Raw genomic sequence first — 13,659 nt, 5'->3', positions numbered from 1 at the left:
CATTGAGGTGCCACCTGTCTGTGTTTCTGAGAAAAATACCTAGTTACCATCACTGAGTTGGCTAAAATGTGAACCATTTTTCTCTAAGACACAATATTGTGCTTTCCTTGAAAACCAATCCTGCATAATGCACATGATGATTTGCGACTTAATCCAGAACTGTTGGCTCTGCAGCTATCAGTTGTTTCATACTCACAAGACTGAAACTTTTCCCACTATCCACAATGGGTCTCTGTCCAGTACAGCAGCATAAATTACCTGGGAAGAAGGAAATACACAATGTTTTGACCCAAAGACCCCTGACATCTCTGCCCTGACATGTCTCCCTTGTTTATAGGTAGGTCTCGCATCACTCCTTCCCCCCAAATCATATTAAAAATCTCAGTTGTTTTTCAAGACTGAACTAGTGTTATCAGATGGCATTTAGGATTCAGTTCTTGCACTCTTGGCAAGGGTGAGGAGAAAGGACAAAAGACAGAGGGATTCCCACAGTGGGTACAAGTCACATGCTAGAGATGTGTACACCTTGTGACCAGAGGCACTGACTGCTTTTGTTCCAGACTATCTTTTTGAGGATGCTTGTATAACAAACAGTGTTGGAAGATAAAGACAGTGTCTCCCTGCAGAAGAATAAGCAAGAATGTTTACTGTCCAGTAGAATAAATAATGTCACCTTCTGGGAGGCTTACCACCCATTATGAAAGATTTGAGCTGTCTAAGTTCAGGGTTCCTCTCCTGTAATGAAACTCATTGCATGAGTGGGCATCAGCTGGTCCTCTTCACGTTACCTTGTGGGAATTGGGGATCAGGGAGCTGATGCAATCTACTGCTCTAGCTATGTTGTTGCTGAGAGTAATCAAGTCTTTTGTCTCTGACCCAGGGGCTTTGTGTCTTCTGTTGGCATCCATCAAACTGTGACAGGCTAAGTTGTTAGCTTGTAAGTAGGGTAAAATCTCAGGCCTTTTCCAGTTTTTGATAGCAGTGGATGATATTGAAATATCTTATAATATTGAAAAGACTGACCCTGACACAGAGGTAGTATTTCTTAGAAAGACTGAAAAAGCATGTTTGGAAGCACGGCTCCTGGGTCTAATCAGGATGTCATTGTATCATCATTACTTCTCTATCTTTTTAGGCTAGCGGTTCTCACACAGACCCTCAAAGTCATAAATGAATATGTACACAACACTTTGCACAACACTTTGTGGGTTCATGGACCCATTAAAGATATTAATTATACCTGAATCAGAACCCCTGGTCAGGACTGATTCTCCTTAAAGTTAAGGACCACATGCCTACTGCTAATAACACAATAGGCACTCAATTAATGTTTACAGAGTGGTGCATGAATACATTAAAGAAAGAAAGAAGTTAGGATACTAAAAATGTACATAGATGAAACTAAAATATGAAACCAAAGAGGACACTAGTTATATTGGGGAAAAAAGAATAACAATAAAGGAAGTCTCAGTAATTCTCCAGAGAAAATGACAAGAAAAATGGTCTTGGGAAAATAACTAGTTTTGACGAGATGGTTAAGAACATGAATTCTATGACCAAATTACCAGGGTGCAGCTTCTGACTCTTCCGCTTGCCAGTTGTACAACATTGGGCTGTAACTTCACCATTTTGTACTTCAGTTTCTTCATCTACACAATTAGCATATAGTACTTAACAGAGAATAGTGTCTGGTACATGGAAAATACTCAATAAAATTAGCTGTCATTGTGGTGTCTAGATATCAAAGCATAGGCTATAGGTGATAAAAGAGGAGGATTTGAAATTTTGGTGCAATGAAGCTACTCATGTCTAATACTCACCACCAACACCTAGAGAGATGAGATTCAATATCAGAATCTGGCAATGAAGAAGGAAGGAAGGGAAAAAAGAAAGAAGGAAAAGGAAGGAAGGAAGAAAGGAAGGAAGGAAGGGAGGGAGGGAGGGAGGGAGGAAGGAAGGAAAGGAAAGAAGGAAGGAAGGAAGGAAGGAAAGAAGGAAGGAAAGAAAACCAACACAGGAGGCAGGAACTGCATGATCATAAAACATACTTTTTTTTGAGTCATTGCCAGGTTTATTTACTTATTTGTTTAATTTTTTTTAATTTTTATTTTAAATTCAGCATACATGTTCAGGTTTGTTACATAGGTAAAGTTGTGTCATGGGGGTTTGTTGTACAGATTATTTCATTACTCAGGTATTAAGCCCAGTACCCATTAGTTATTTCTTCTGATCCTCTCCCTCTACCCTCCAATAGGCCCCATTGTGCGTTGTTCCCCTCTATGTGTCCATGTGTTCTCATCATTTAGCTTCCACTTATAAGTAAGTAAGAACCTGTGGTATTTGCTTTTCTGTTCCTGCATTAGTTTCCTAAGGATAATGGCCTCCAGCTCCATCCATGTTCCTGCAAGGGACATGATCTTCTTCTTTTTTGTGGCTGCATAGCTTTCCATGTTGTAAAAATACATACTTTTATTTATAAGTGGAAATCCAGGAAATTTACAGGAAAGAAGGAGGTAGAGATCATTTGGGTAAGAGCCTAAAGAGAAACAAACAGCCAGAAATTTGCCTAAGGCTCTCTTGTGCACACATTCTGGGCCACAATGCTTGCTGAAGGTAATTGTCCAGACATACTATTCCTTTTCTTTTTTTTTTTTTGAGACAGAGTATTTCTCTGTCACCCAGGCTGGTGTGCAGTGGTGTGATCTCAGCTCACTGCAACCTTCGCCTCCCGCGTTCAAGTTATTCTTGTGCCTCAGCCTTCCAAGTAGCTGGGATTACAGGTGCGCACCGCCATGCCTGGCTAATTTTTGTATTTTTTGTATAGATGGAGTTTCACCATGTTGGCTAGGCTGGTGGTCTTGAATTCCTGACCTCAAGCAATCTGCCTGCCTTGGCCTCCAAAGCGCTAGGATTACAGGCGTGAGCCACAGTGCCCAGCCTTCCTTGGCTTTTGATATCTGCCTCAGTTTTTAGCAAAATGCTGAGATTTTCTTCTTGTTTATTGAACCCAGCTTCCTCTTTGACTCTTGGATCTGTTTGAACACCTAGTTTCAAAGCATCTCCTGCAGCCCTAGTGTGGGACTCCTTCATACTTCCATCTCCATCTTACCCATTGAACCAATCTTTAACTGCCAGTGGGGGTTGGACAACACAGGCTATCAGGTCCAATAAAAGGTATGGGTGGGTTATCTCTGAAGCAAATTACAAAATTGGAACAGAAGGATACAGCTGGAAAAGGATCCTTCAACCACCCTTCTTGAAAAAGAGGGGCTAAAAAATTCTTTTATGTCTCAAAAGTCAGGGGAATCAATGAGAGGAATGGCTGCCAAGTTAACCGCAAACTCTGTGATGTGAAAGTGACAGAAAGTTGGGGTACGGGGTCTTCGGTTTTGCTCTACAGGGCTGTGGGCTGTGAAAAGCCAATTTTGGAAGGTACATAGCAGCAATGGGACCTCTCCCATTGGCCAGAAACTGCAAAAAGAGAATATAGCACAAAAGGCATAAGAAGCACTCAGAAATGAAATTTGGAGGATACAAGTGTAAATGAAGAAGAAATAAGAAGGCTATACTCAGATTGGTCTCTGATTAGTAAAAACAAAGAAAGATGAATAAATGATGAAAGCCATGGGACAAAACTGGAGATGAAGGGAAACGTGTGACACAGAGCAGTGTCAAGAGGCTAAACATCAAATTGAGATAGATTTTGTGGAAAATACTATCAACAACAAAATGCATCAAACAGAGAACACATACACAGCTCAAGGAAGATGGAATAATGTTAATAGATGTCAGAGGGAAGACGAAACTCATTCCTATTTTTGCCTCTGTATTTCTCACAAATGAATGCTTGGTGAACCTAAAGCATCAGACAAGCACAGTTAAAAGAGACTTGAAGCCCAAGATATGTGGAGATTTTAAGAGAGCATTTAGCCTCTTTAAATTTGCTCAAGGGGTCAGAGTAACAAGATGAATTATGTCCAATGACTGTGAAATAATTTGTAGGTGGGACTGTGAAACCATGGTCAGTAAGCTTTTTGAGATATCATGATAAACCAAAGTGGTGCCAGAACACTGGAGACAGGCAACCATTGATCCTGGTTTTCAAAAAGATGGGTTATAAGGCGAGGTTGACTTCATTCTCAAGCAATTTTCTGAATCTATTCTGGAATGGATTATTGACAACAGGGCCTAGGAATGATGGCTCCTAAGAGGAGATTGGGTACCTCAAGAACGTTATTTTTTCCCAAAAGGGAACATTCATTCCCTTTTGGGAAAAAAATTCTAGACTGAGACTCTGATCAATGTCATAGACACATTGCATGGGGATTCAAGGGGCATTTGACTCACCTGTGGTCCTCTGTGGAAAGGATATAGGAACGTAAATGCATATCACAGAAAGGCTTGTACTTAATTAAGCAACAGTTCAATGTTAAGTGTTGATTTTCTCATAGTTCTCTGCTTGGCTTATTCTGTTCAATATTTTAGTCAATAACTTATATAAAAACAGCAGGCAGTGTTTATCAGATTTGTAAATAGCAGCATAAAAATTTAAAAGTATCTTGACAGGATAGAATGCATATGTGAAATTTAATCAGAATAAAAAAGTTTCTGAAAGGACAAAACAGTGGAAATATCATTTTTAAAGTCTTAAGCCATTTTAATTACATGCAGGTTTATGAGTCATAGTGTTTTTTCCCAATTCCTAAGAGTCTATGATTTCATAAGCATTAATAACACTTCAGTAATAATTGCAGCAACAACCATAGCAAATAATAATAAAAAAACCCCAAAAGGTCACAGCTTCTTTTGGCTAGCTCTAAATACATAATTAAAAGATTTTAGAGTCGTAATATTTCCAAATACCATTCCAGTAACATTGCAATTGCATCAAAGACACCCACACAAAGACTGTTTCAATAAGCATATGCTACCCAAATATATATTACATTAAAATTACCAGAAACAACTGATATGGTGCCAAGAATGTAACAGTCATGTGGAAAATTGACTTTACTTTCTGGCTGACTGCCTCAGTTTCCCTTCCTGCTAAGTAGGAATGGATAATTCTTGCCCACACTACTCAAGAGGTGTGAATCATAAAGATCAATCAATAAATTTTTTTGAGCCTTTTGGCCTGATCCCCTGGATGAAAATGCTCCAGCATCTCTGCTCCTCTTGGAAGGACAATACTCTTCTACAGTTGAAGAGGTTAGAGACTTACCACTCAAGATTTCCATTAATTGCTCTGTGGAGAGTTCTGGGTGGCTCCTCAGGACAGTGTAGATGGTCATCACCATTTCCAGGGTGCAGAACCCACACTGGGGGCTGTGGGCTTTAGCAATTCCTTCGTAAAAGCAAAGGACACAGGGCTCCAGGTGGAAAGTTTAGGGGTAAGAGTCTCTCAGAAATGAAACAGAGGCCTCTGATTGGTACAACTACAGGTAGGTCCACAGCCTGTCAGGTAGCAGCTGGAAGTGCCATGATTGTTCACATTTCGGATGCCAATGGAGGCTTTCTGGGAAAAAACTCCATTGAGGCAGTTGGGAAAGGAAGTCCTCAATGTCAGCCTAGTGCATCACTTCAAGGGCAGAGTTTAGATTTAACCAAGACCACAGACATAGGGATTACCTACTTTTATTGTGTTCTCTCCCCATTCTGCTCCCACTTGCCCCTCCTCCTGAAAGGAAGTTAAATTGGAGGGACTTATTGCCAAGGCTTCCCTCCACAAAGAGAGCTCCAGCTTTTCCACTTCACACTTTTTGTTCTGACCTGGGAGGGTAACTGGCATTTTCTTCACTTTAGGGCATTTTTACTAATGTATCTTCAGTATGTAAGTTTAAAAATCTTATAAAAACTTGGCCCTGGCCGGGTATATGGTGGCTCACACCTCTAATCCCAGCATTTTGGGAGGCTGAGGCAGTTGGATCACCTGAGGTCAGGAGTTTGAGACCAGCCTGGCTAACATGGCGAAACCCCATCTCTACTAAAAATGCAAAAATAAGCTGAGAATGGTGGCACGCACCTGTAATCCCAGCTACTCATGAGGCTGAGGCAGGAGAATTGCTTGAACCTGGGAGGCGGAGGTTGCAGTGAGCCAAGATCGCACCACTGCACTCCAGCCTGGGCAACAGAGCAAGATTCTGCCTCAAAACAAAAACAAAAACAAAAACAAAAACCTTGGCCCTGAGACAAACACACACTGTTGTGTGCCTCTGATGTAGTGAGAGGATTCCTGAGGGCCAAAGAACCAGCAGGCTAGTGACCTTCCTCCCCTGTGACCTTTGACTCAGTGATTTCCCAACAACCTTCATGGAATACAAATTCCTTGTGATGGGAGAGGGTATTTTTAGAGTAAGACATAATCTTTATATCCAAAGGTTTATAACTTGGTTTGGTGTGGGGTACTCAACATATATTGTCATTTTTTCTTCTTATTTTCTGCCTCCTGTATCAACATCTATAGTCTTGACCAAAGACTATTACGTAGCAACAAGCCAAATTAAACATTCAGGTCACAAAATTATTCTTTCTGGCTAGAATTATCAGCATGACTATTTACACAGACCAAACATAGAATACGCTTCCTTGTTTTTCTCATTTTATTTTATTATCTTAATTTTTATTTATTTTTAGAGATGAAGTCTTGCTCTGTCACTCAGGCTGGAGTATGGTGACCCGATCATAGCTCACTGCAGCCTCAAACTCTTGGGCTTGTGATCCTCCCATCTTAGCCTCCCTTGTAGCTAGGATAACAGGCACACACCACTATGCCCAGCTGAGTTGTTTATTTTTTTATAGATGGGGCCTTGCTATGTTGCCCAGGCCGGTCTTGAACTCCTCGGCTCAAGCGATCCTCCCACCTCGGCCTCCCAAAGTGCCAGGATTACAGGTGTGCACCACTGTGCCCAATCCTTTTTCTTATTTTATTATAGGAACCATAATAGATGTGAATCATCCCTTTTTTATGTCTTTGTGGCAGGACTCAAAGCATTCCTAGGGAGAAATTCCTCCCTGAGGCAATGAGATGGTCTGAAGTGACAGACTCGGGGTGGGGGGGGGTCACTACCTCATCACCACCTCCTCCACATTTTTATGGAAGTGTAATAAGCCTCAAATAGTAATCAATAAAGCTGCAGAAGGAAAAGGGAAATTAAGAATGGGTAATATTTCTTCTTGTAAAGGAGACAGAGACCTTCACCTGCCATCTGTGTCCTCTGAAACCATAAGCGATCACCCAGACAACGAGAGAAGCTACCTAAACCCATTGTTATCCTCAAATGTGCTCTTACCTGAACTGGGTGAATCCTGGGTTAGGTGTTTCCTACACCTTCTCTGGTGGTGACGGCAGCTCTACAGAAAAAGGAGGCGGGCACCAGGCAAGCGGTGACAGAGAAGTGACTTCAGAGTTTACACAGTAAAGCCAAAAAGAATTGGCACAGTGACAGCAGCAGTGTTGAAAAAGAAAACATGTATTTAGATGATTATAATAGTAATTACTTTGATATGAATAAAATTAATTGAGTGAGTGTTAGAGCTGGGCCATGACATAAATGATCTTGAATGTATAATAGTATGGCTACCTAAAAATAAAGAGTCTACTACTTGGAATTAAGAAAGCCATTTTTCTTTCCAAACTGTCTTGTTAAAATTAAAAATCTCAGGAATTGAAATGGTTTCTAGTTGTTCCTATGCCCATTTCAGTTTGTTGGTTGTGATGGTTGGTCAGATAATTAACACATTACCCTTCAAACAATCTCTAGTGTGATTTTATAAAAAGCCTGGAAGGTGTGGGGCAGAAGTTAAATGAGACCAACTGGAAGGCAAGTCATTCAATAACTTCACCAGAGTGTAAGCTGTACGAGGGCAGGTAATTATTTGACCAGCCATCACACTGACAAACTGAAATGATGCATGACAGAAGGAAAATGTTCTATAAGTGCAAGAGAAATTGCAGTATCCAGAGGTTTTTTTTTTTTTTTAATTTGCTTGCTTTCTTAAACAAACAAAAAGATATGATATTTTCTTAGAAAAAACAGTAAAGTTACTTCAGGGTCTGAATTTATCTCAATGACCTGCACAGAGGAATTGATTATATAGATTGAGTCAGTTTTCCCTGTGGCCCATTATTTCTGAATAGTAAGAATCATTTAAAATAGGTTGGTTGATCTTATTTGCCTGGCTTGATTAAACATCTCTTTAGCAATTACAGAGTTACATGACGCTGTACTGTATTTGACTTTCTTTTGGCAGGACAAATATTTGGCTTTGTTTCAGAGGATAACCAACAAGAATTTGCATTGTAACACAACCCTGGCTTGAAGAAAATAATAAAAATTTATGAAATATTGGGTAGCTATACACTTTTAAAATTCTCGCATTCACAGTTCAATAAAAGAATGGAGACTTGAACTAAGGGTTTTAATTCTCATCACCACTTGCAAAACATACTCTTTGTTCTTTGATCAAATTTGAAAAGTTAAGTAAGCAAGACCTTGGCAGCAGTAGACAAATAGCATTCTTTTGGTATCCACAGGAAAACATTCGTACAATCCACTAGCACCTCCCTTTAACAGAGAAATTCTAGAAGAGTTGCCATCTCCCTAGTGGAGGAAATACGAAGCAGTAGAAAAAAATCAAACTTTGGGAGCAGTCAGATGAAAGCCAGGGTCCCTCTAGTGCTTGTTAATTGAGGGATCTTTGGGAGATTCTTTGGGAGCAGTTGAATGAAAGCCAGGGTCCCTCTAGTGCTTGTTAATTGAGGGATCTTGGGCACGTTACATAACCATTCTGAGCCTCCACTTCTTTTCATAGCCGCATGTGGAGTGTGCGACATGCAGGGCGGGTATGCTCGGTTTCAACTTTATCTCTTCCTCTTGGCCAACGATGCTAAAAACAAGGATATTGGGTTGCACATCAGGCACAGTGTCAAGGACAGTGAAAACAAGGAGCACCAATTCTAGTCATAGATGATGCCTTAGCTAAATCTCAAGCACTCGGAGCAAAGTGGGCCCAGACAATTGTTTGGCCCATTCACTTAAATGATTTAAGAATCCCTGCATAAAGGACAACATGTTAAAATGTCAGTGAACTGTGAAGTTTATTCCTGGCTTTCTGGATGACTTCTCTTCCATTCTTGCCAGTCAAAAGTTTTGTAATTATTTGCAAATGATGGGAAGATTTGAGACCTTTAATTCGTATGTGTTTGTGTGTGGTGGCAATGGTGGTGGTGGGACAAGAGCTGAAGGAGGCAGAGCTGTGAGAGGAAGTGGGGAGGAAGAGAGAGATGCAAAAACGATCCTAGCAAAGAGAAGTCAATGCCTGATGGCTTGGATGAATACAGGTGCAATTACAAAATGTGGTCTGAAGTTATCAACACAATCGCTTTGCATCTGGTAATCCTGACAACTTTACATGCATTACAGAGATTCTGTCTGTCTCTTTCTCCATCTCCCTCTCCTTTCCTCCTTTTTCCCTCCCTCCCTCCTTCTCTCCTCCCCTTCCCTAAGAACCCTAAGAACTACAGATACAGATTGTTATAGGTTTGTCACAGTCACACAGCAAATCAGCAACTCACACACAAGTCACCTGAACCTAGGATCGTCTTGGCAAACATTAATAAAAGATTGCTTCTATCATGGTTTCTTTCTTTATATGAATTTATTAATAATGTAGAAAACTTACTTTTCTTCCACTCACATACAAACAAACCAAGTTCATCTGACGCCTTGGAATGCGACATTATGCCACCAGCATTGGCTGAATCTTGTGAAGTTGTATCAAAAGCACCTGTTCCTGTGTCCGCCTGACAGGCTTGCCATGTGCTCCCTGGAAGAGGATGAATAGTGGATGAAGCAGCTTCCGGGGCCATTTGTATCTGCTTCCTGAGTGTGTTCCTTCAACCAGCTCCTGTCTGTCTATGTTCCCAACCCTCTTGTCTCCCCGCCTTGCTCTGTTACCCCCACTTTCCTCCTCCTTTAAGCCAACCTGGAACTTTCATGGCAATTCAGCCCTTACATAATGTATATTTCTCCTTGCCATGGGGACAACCCACTGGAATAAGCTATCTTCTTCTTCTTCTTTTTTTTTTTTTTTTGAGATGTAGTCTCACTCTGTCACCCAGGTTGGAGTGCAATGGTGTGATCTCGGCTCACTGCAATCTCTGCCTCCTGGGTTCAAGTGATTCTCCTGCCTCAGCCTCCCAAGTAGCTGGGATTACAGGCACACGCCACCAGGCCCGACTAATTTTTGTATTTTTAGTAGAGACGGGGTTTCACCATGTTAGCCAGGATGGTCTCAAACTCCTGGCCTGAAGAGATCTGCCCACCTCGGCCTCCCAAAGTGTTGGGATTACAGGCATGAGCCACTGCACCCGGCCTTAAACCATCTTCTTAAAGCAGCAACACGAAGCTGCTTTAGTCAGTGACATGGAGCTAAATCGTGCTATATTTGCAAATGAACTACATTCAGGGGAGTTTCTTGATGATAAATGTACTTTTTTTCATAATTTGTTTTTAAATTACAACTAGAAGGCTTATTTTAAAAAAACATAAAAGTATATAAAGCAAAAAGTGAAAATCCTCTATCCCAGTGTTTACTTCGCAAAGGAAACTAGTATCAGATTCCTGTGCGTCTGTACAGAATTTTCCCATGCACATATACATAGATACATACATGCATACATAATTTTTGATAGTTTCTAAAAAGTGAACTCAAACTATTCATGCTATTTTAAAATTTTCTTTTTTTCAAGTTATAGGTTGGTGCAAAGGTAATTGCAGTATTTGCCATTACTTTCAATGGCAAAAAGTGCAATTACCTTTGCACCAACCTAATACTTAGGCTCTCCGTGCCTCAACTGCTTTCTGTAAAATAGTCAAAATAATAGTATCTCCCTTGGGGTTGTTGTGAAGTAAAGTGCTTAAAACAGTGCCTGGCACATAGGAAGGTAAGCTGTCAGTAAATGTTAACTATTTGTATGATTGCCATAAATTATTAGTCATCTATTGATTTACATTACATTGTTTTTAATTTTTCACTATTATAAATAATGCTGCGATGAAAATCCTTGGACTTCACCTTTGGACATTTGAGCAAGTATTTCTGTTGGACAAATTCCTGGAGTTGGAATTCCTGGGTTGAAGGCTATGCACATTGCTGAATCCAATAAATCACCTTCTAAAATGTGTTCCTTAATATAACAAATCATGTACACAGCCTTCTCCAGCTCTGAGCATTATCCCTACTGTCCAGTTTTCCAGGATGTGGCAGAAATGAGAGGTCATAGTAGGCATTTCTCTAGTTTGGTGAGGTTATCCATCTTGCTACACATTTAGTGAGTATTTGTACTTATTCTTCTCTCCTTTGATTATTTTTCCCTAGTAGGTTTTTTATTTATCTATCTGAAGAATTTTATTATATACAATAGGTACCAATCATTCTCTGTTATAAATGCCCAGCTATCCTCTGCCAGTTTGAACCATCCACTGGGGACATAACATCATACAGAGTGCTCATTTTCAAGCATCCTGCATCCTGGAGGAGGGAGCCCATCCTCTAGCTAGCATTCCAGCTGTGCCTGTGAGAGGTTGTTTCATTGCTCTGTCAGAACAGCTGTTCCAAGCAGGATAGCGTCTGATGCGACCAGCAAGTTCCACAGTCATGCACTCACTCCCAGGCTGCTGTGAAGCAGATCCCCTTACTTTGCTGTAAATTGGCCTGGTGTGATGTTACATGGGATCTTATGATGATTAATGTAATACTGTGTAAGCCCTTAGATAGTGGTGATGGCTAAGATCTTGCAGGCAGGAAAGGCAAACCTCTACCCAGAAAACGTTAAAGTGAATCATTGCCCCTTCCCAAATGGAAAGGGTTCAGTGTAGTCAGTTTGCCACCAAATGGCCAGTTGGTCTCCTGGAGGGATGGTGTCAAATTGAGGACCAGTTTTGGTCTGTGTTGGAAGCAGACTGGATGTTCAGCATCAGCATCAGCTACATGGCAAGTGGGAGCCCGTGCTGTCGGGCCCGTGCAAGGCCTCCGTCCCTGACACCATTGGGTGAGCACTGACTGGGGTGATGGATGACAGAGTTGGCTAATGTCACATGGCCATCTCATTTGGTCCACTTAATTGTTTAGCAAATCTTTCACAGTGGGAGCTTCCTGCTGGGTGTTAACCTGTGATACAAAAATCTTCACACATCATGCCCACTTCCATATGCCCATTCATATGCCATCTTGTCCCCAGTCTTGTAATATCACCCCCCCACCCAGGCCCTTGACCAGCTGGCCAAACCATTTGTTCCATGTATATCCTAACCTTGGGTGGCACCACTTCTGTTTTCCACATAATGTGGATAATCAGTGTGCTCCCCAAAGCCCTGCCCATTGGGAAAATTTCCCCTTGCCACCTCTAAGAGGGGCTATACTGCCAACACTGCATATCTGGATTGTACCCAAGTATGGAGCCAACCCTCTTGTGAACCCAGCTCTGTCTTTTTCCTTCTCCATCAGCTTAAGGACCCCTCCACTCTGCCTAGCAGCTCTAGGTGTGAGTTGAGGGAGAGACGCTGAAGCACCGGCGAGGGTCACTGTGTCTGGGGTACCTGCTTCTGCTGCTGGCTTGTTCCTCCCGCTCCTGCTCCTGCTTGGTTCTGGATGTTCTGCTTCCTTCTTACTGTATAGCTTTTGCTTGCCTGATCTTACGACTTGTGTTTTCACAAGATCATCAAGTTACTTTTGTGCCTGTAACTGCAGAGCAGTACTGGATAGTGGCAGTCAGACCCAAGGAGGGCTAAAAGTGATAGAACCCTCCAGACAGAGGACACAGGCAAAGGCTCCAGAGTGAGAGCTACAACAGGAAACCCAGACAGGAAAAGGGGAGGGATCATGAGCCAACGCTGGAGAGACAGGCTGGGGCTAGATAACCTAGGCTGCAGGTGCCATCTTAGGGATTTGGGACATGTTCTGCTGAGATGAATAGGAAGCAATTGAAGGGTTTTAGGCAAGAGTGTAACATGATGATTTTGTGTGTGCATGTGCATGTGTGAGTGCCCAGAAATTCATGTATATCTTTGGCTTCAATGTGAGAATGGTTGGAAGGGAAGCAAAATGAATGCAGGGAAATCAGGAGGGGATTATTGCAATAGTGAGGGGAGAAATGAAGGTGGCTTGGAGTAACATAGAGGCTATGGAAATAAAGAGAGGGAGAGGCAGATTCAGGAATTGTCTTTGATGTGCGATTGACAGGATTTCGTGCCTGAATAGATGTGTGCGCAAAGAGAACAGAGCACCTCAGATCATTTCCCGTTTCCGGCCTAGCAACCTGTGGATGGCTGTACAGAAAAGGAGATCTGCTTGGGACGTTTGAGGTGACTTTGAGACATCCAAGTGGCAATGAAAAGCAAGAGTTGGGTTTACAGAGCCAGAGCTTAAGCAAGAGAGTTACCTCCAGCCATGGGAGTAAAGGCAGCCACCCACGAGGCAGAGAGACTGGGAAAGAGGGCCCATGGCTGTCTCGAGAATTCCAACATTTACAGAGGTGGGCTGGAGGGGGAGGAGTTGGCAAAGGGACAGAAAGGAGGCATCTACCCTCGACTTTTGCCCTCCCACGACCTGCATCAGCACAGCATCCAGGATAATCCTTTGCAACAGAAGCAAGTCCAT

The 13,659-nt window shown here is 41.8% G+C and overlaps 1 protein-coding gene across 1 annotated transcript in view; it reads right to left on the bottom strand.

Annotated features, from left to right (window-relative positions):
* Positions 1-13,659, bottom strand: part of LOC117979316 (aldehyde oxidase 2-like) — a 127,881-nt gene extending 114,222 nt beyond the window's left edge. The window contains 5 exon segments of the mRNA XM_063595089.1: positions 197-258; positions 5,222-5,384; positions 7,290-7,398; positions 8,779-8,886; positions 13,442-13,659. Coding sequence (XP_063451159.1) covers positions 197-258; positions 5,222-5,384; positions 7,290-7,398; positions 8,779-8,886; positions 13,442-13,659 — 660 coding nt within the window.

The sequence above is a fragment of the Pan paniscus genome, chromosome 13, assembly GCF_029289425.2.
Source record: "Pan paniscus chromosome 13, NHGRI_mPanPan1-v2.0_pri, whole genome shotgun sequence".
Classification (NCBI taxonomy): Eukaryota; Metazoa; Chordata; class Mammalia; order Primates; family Hominidae; genus Pan; species Pan paniscus.
The sequence above is the reverse complement of the archived record's forward strand: the minus strand, read 5'-3'. Positions and strand labels throughout refer to the sequence as shown.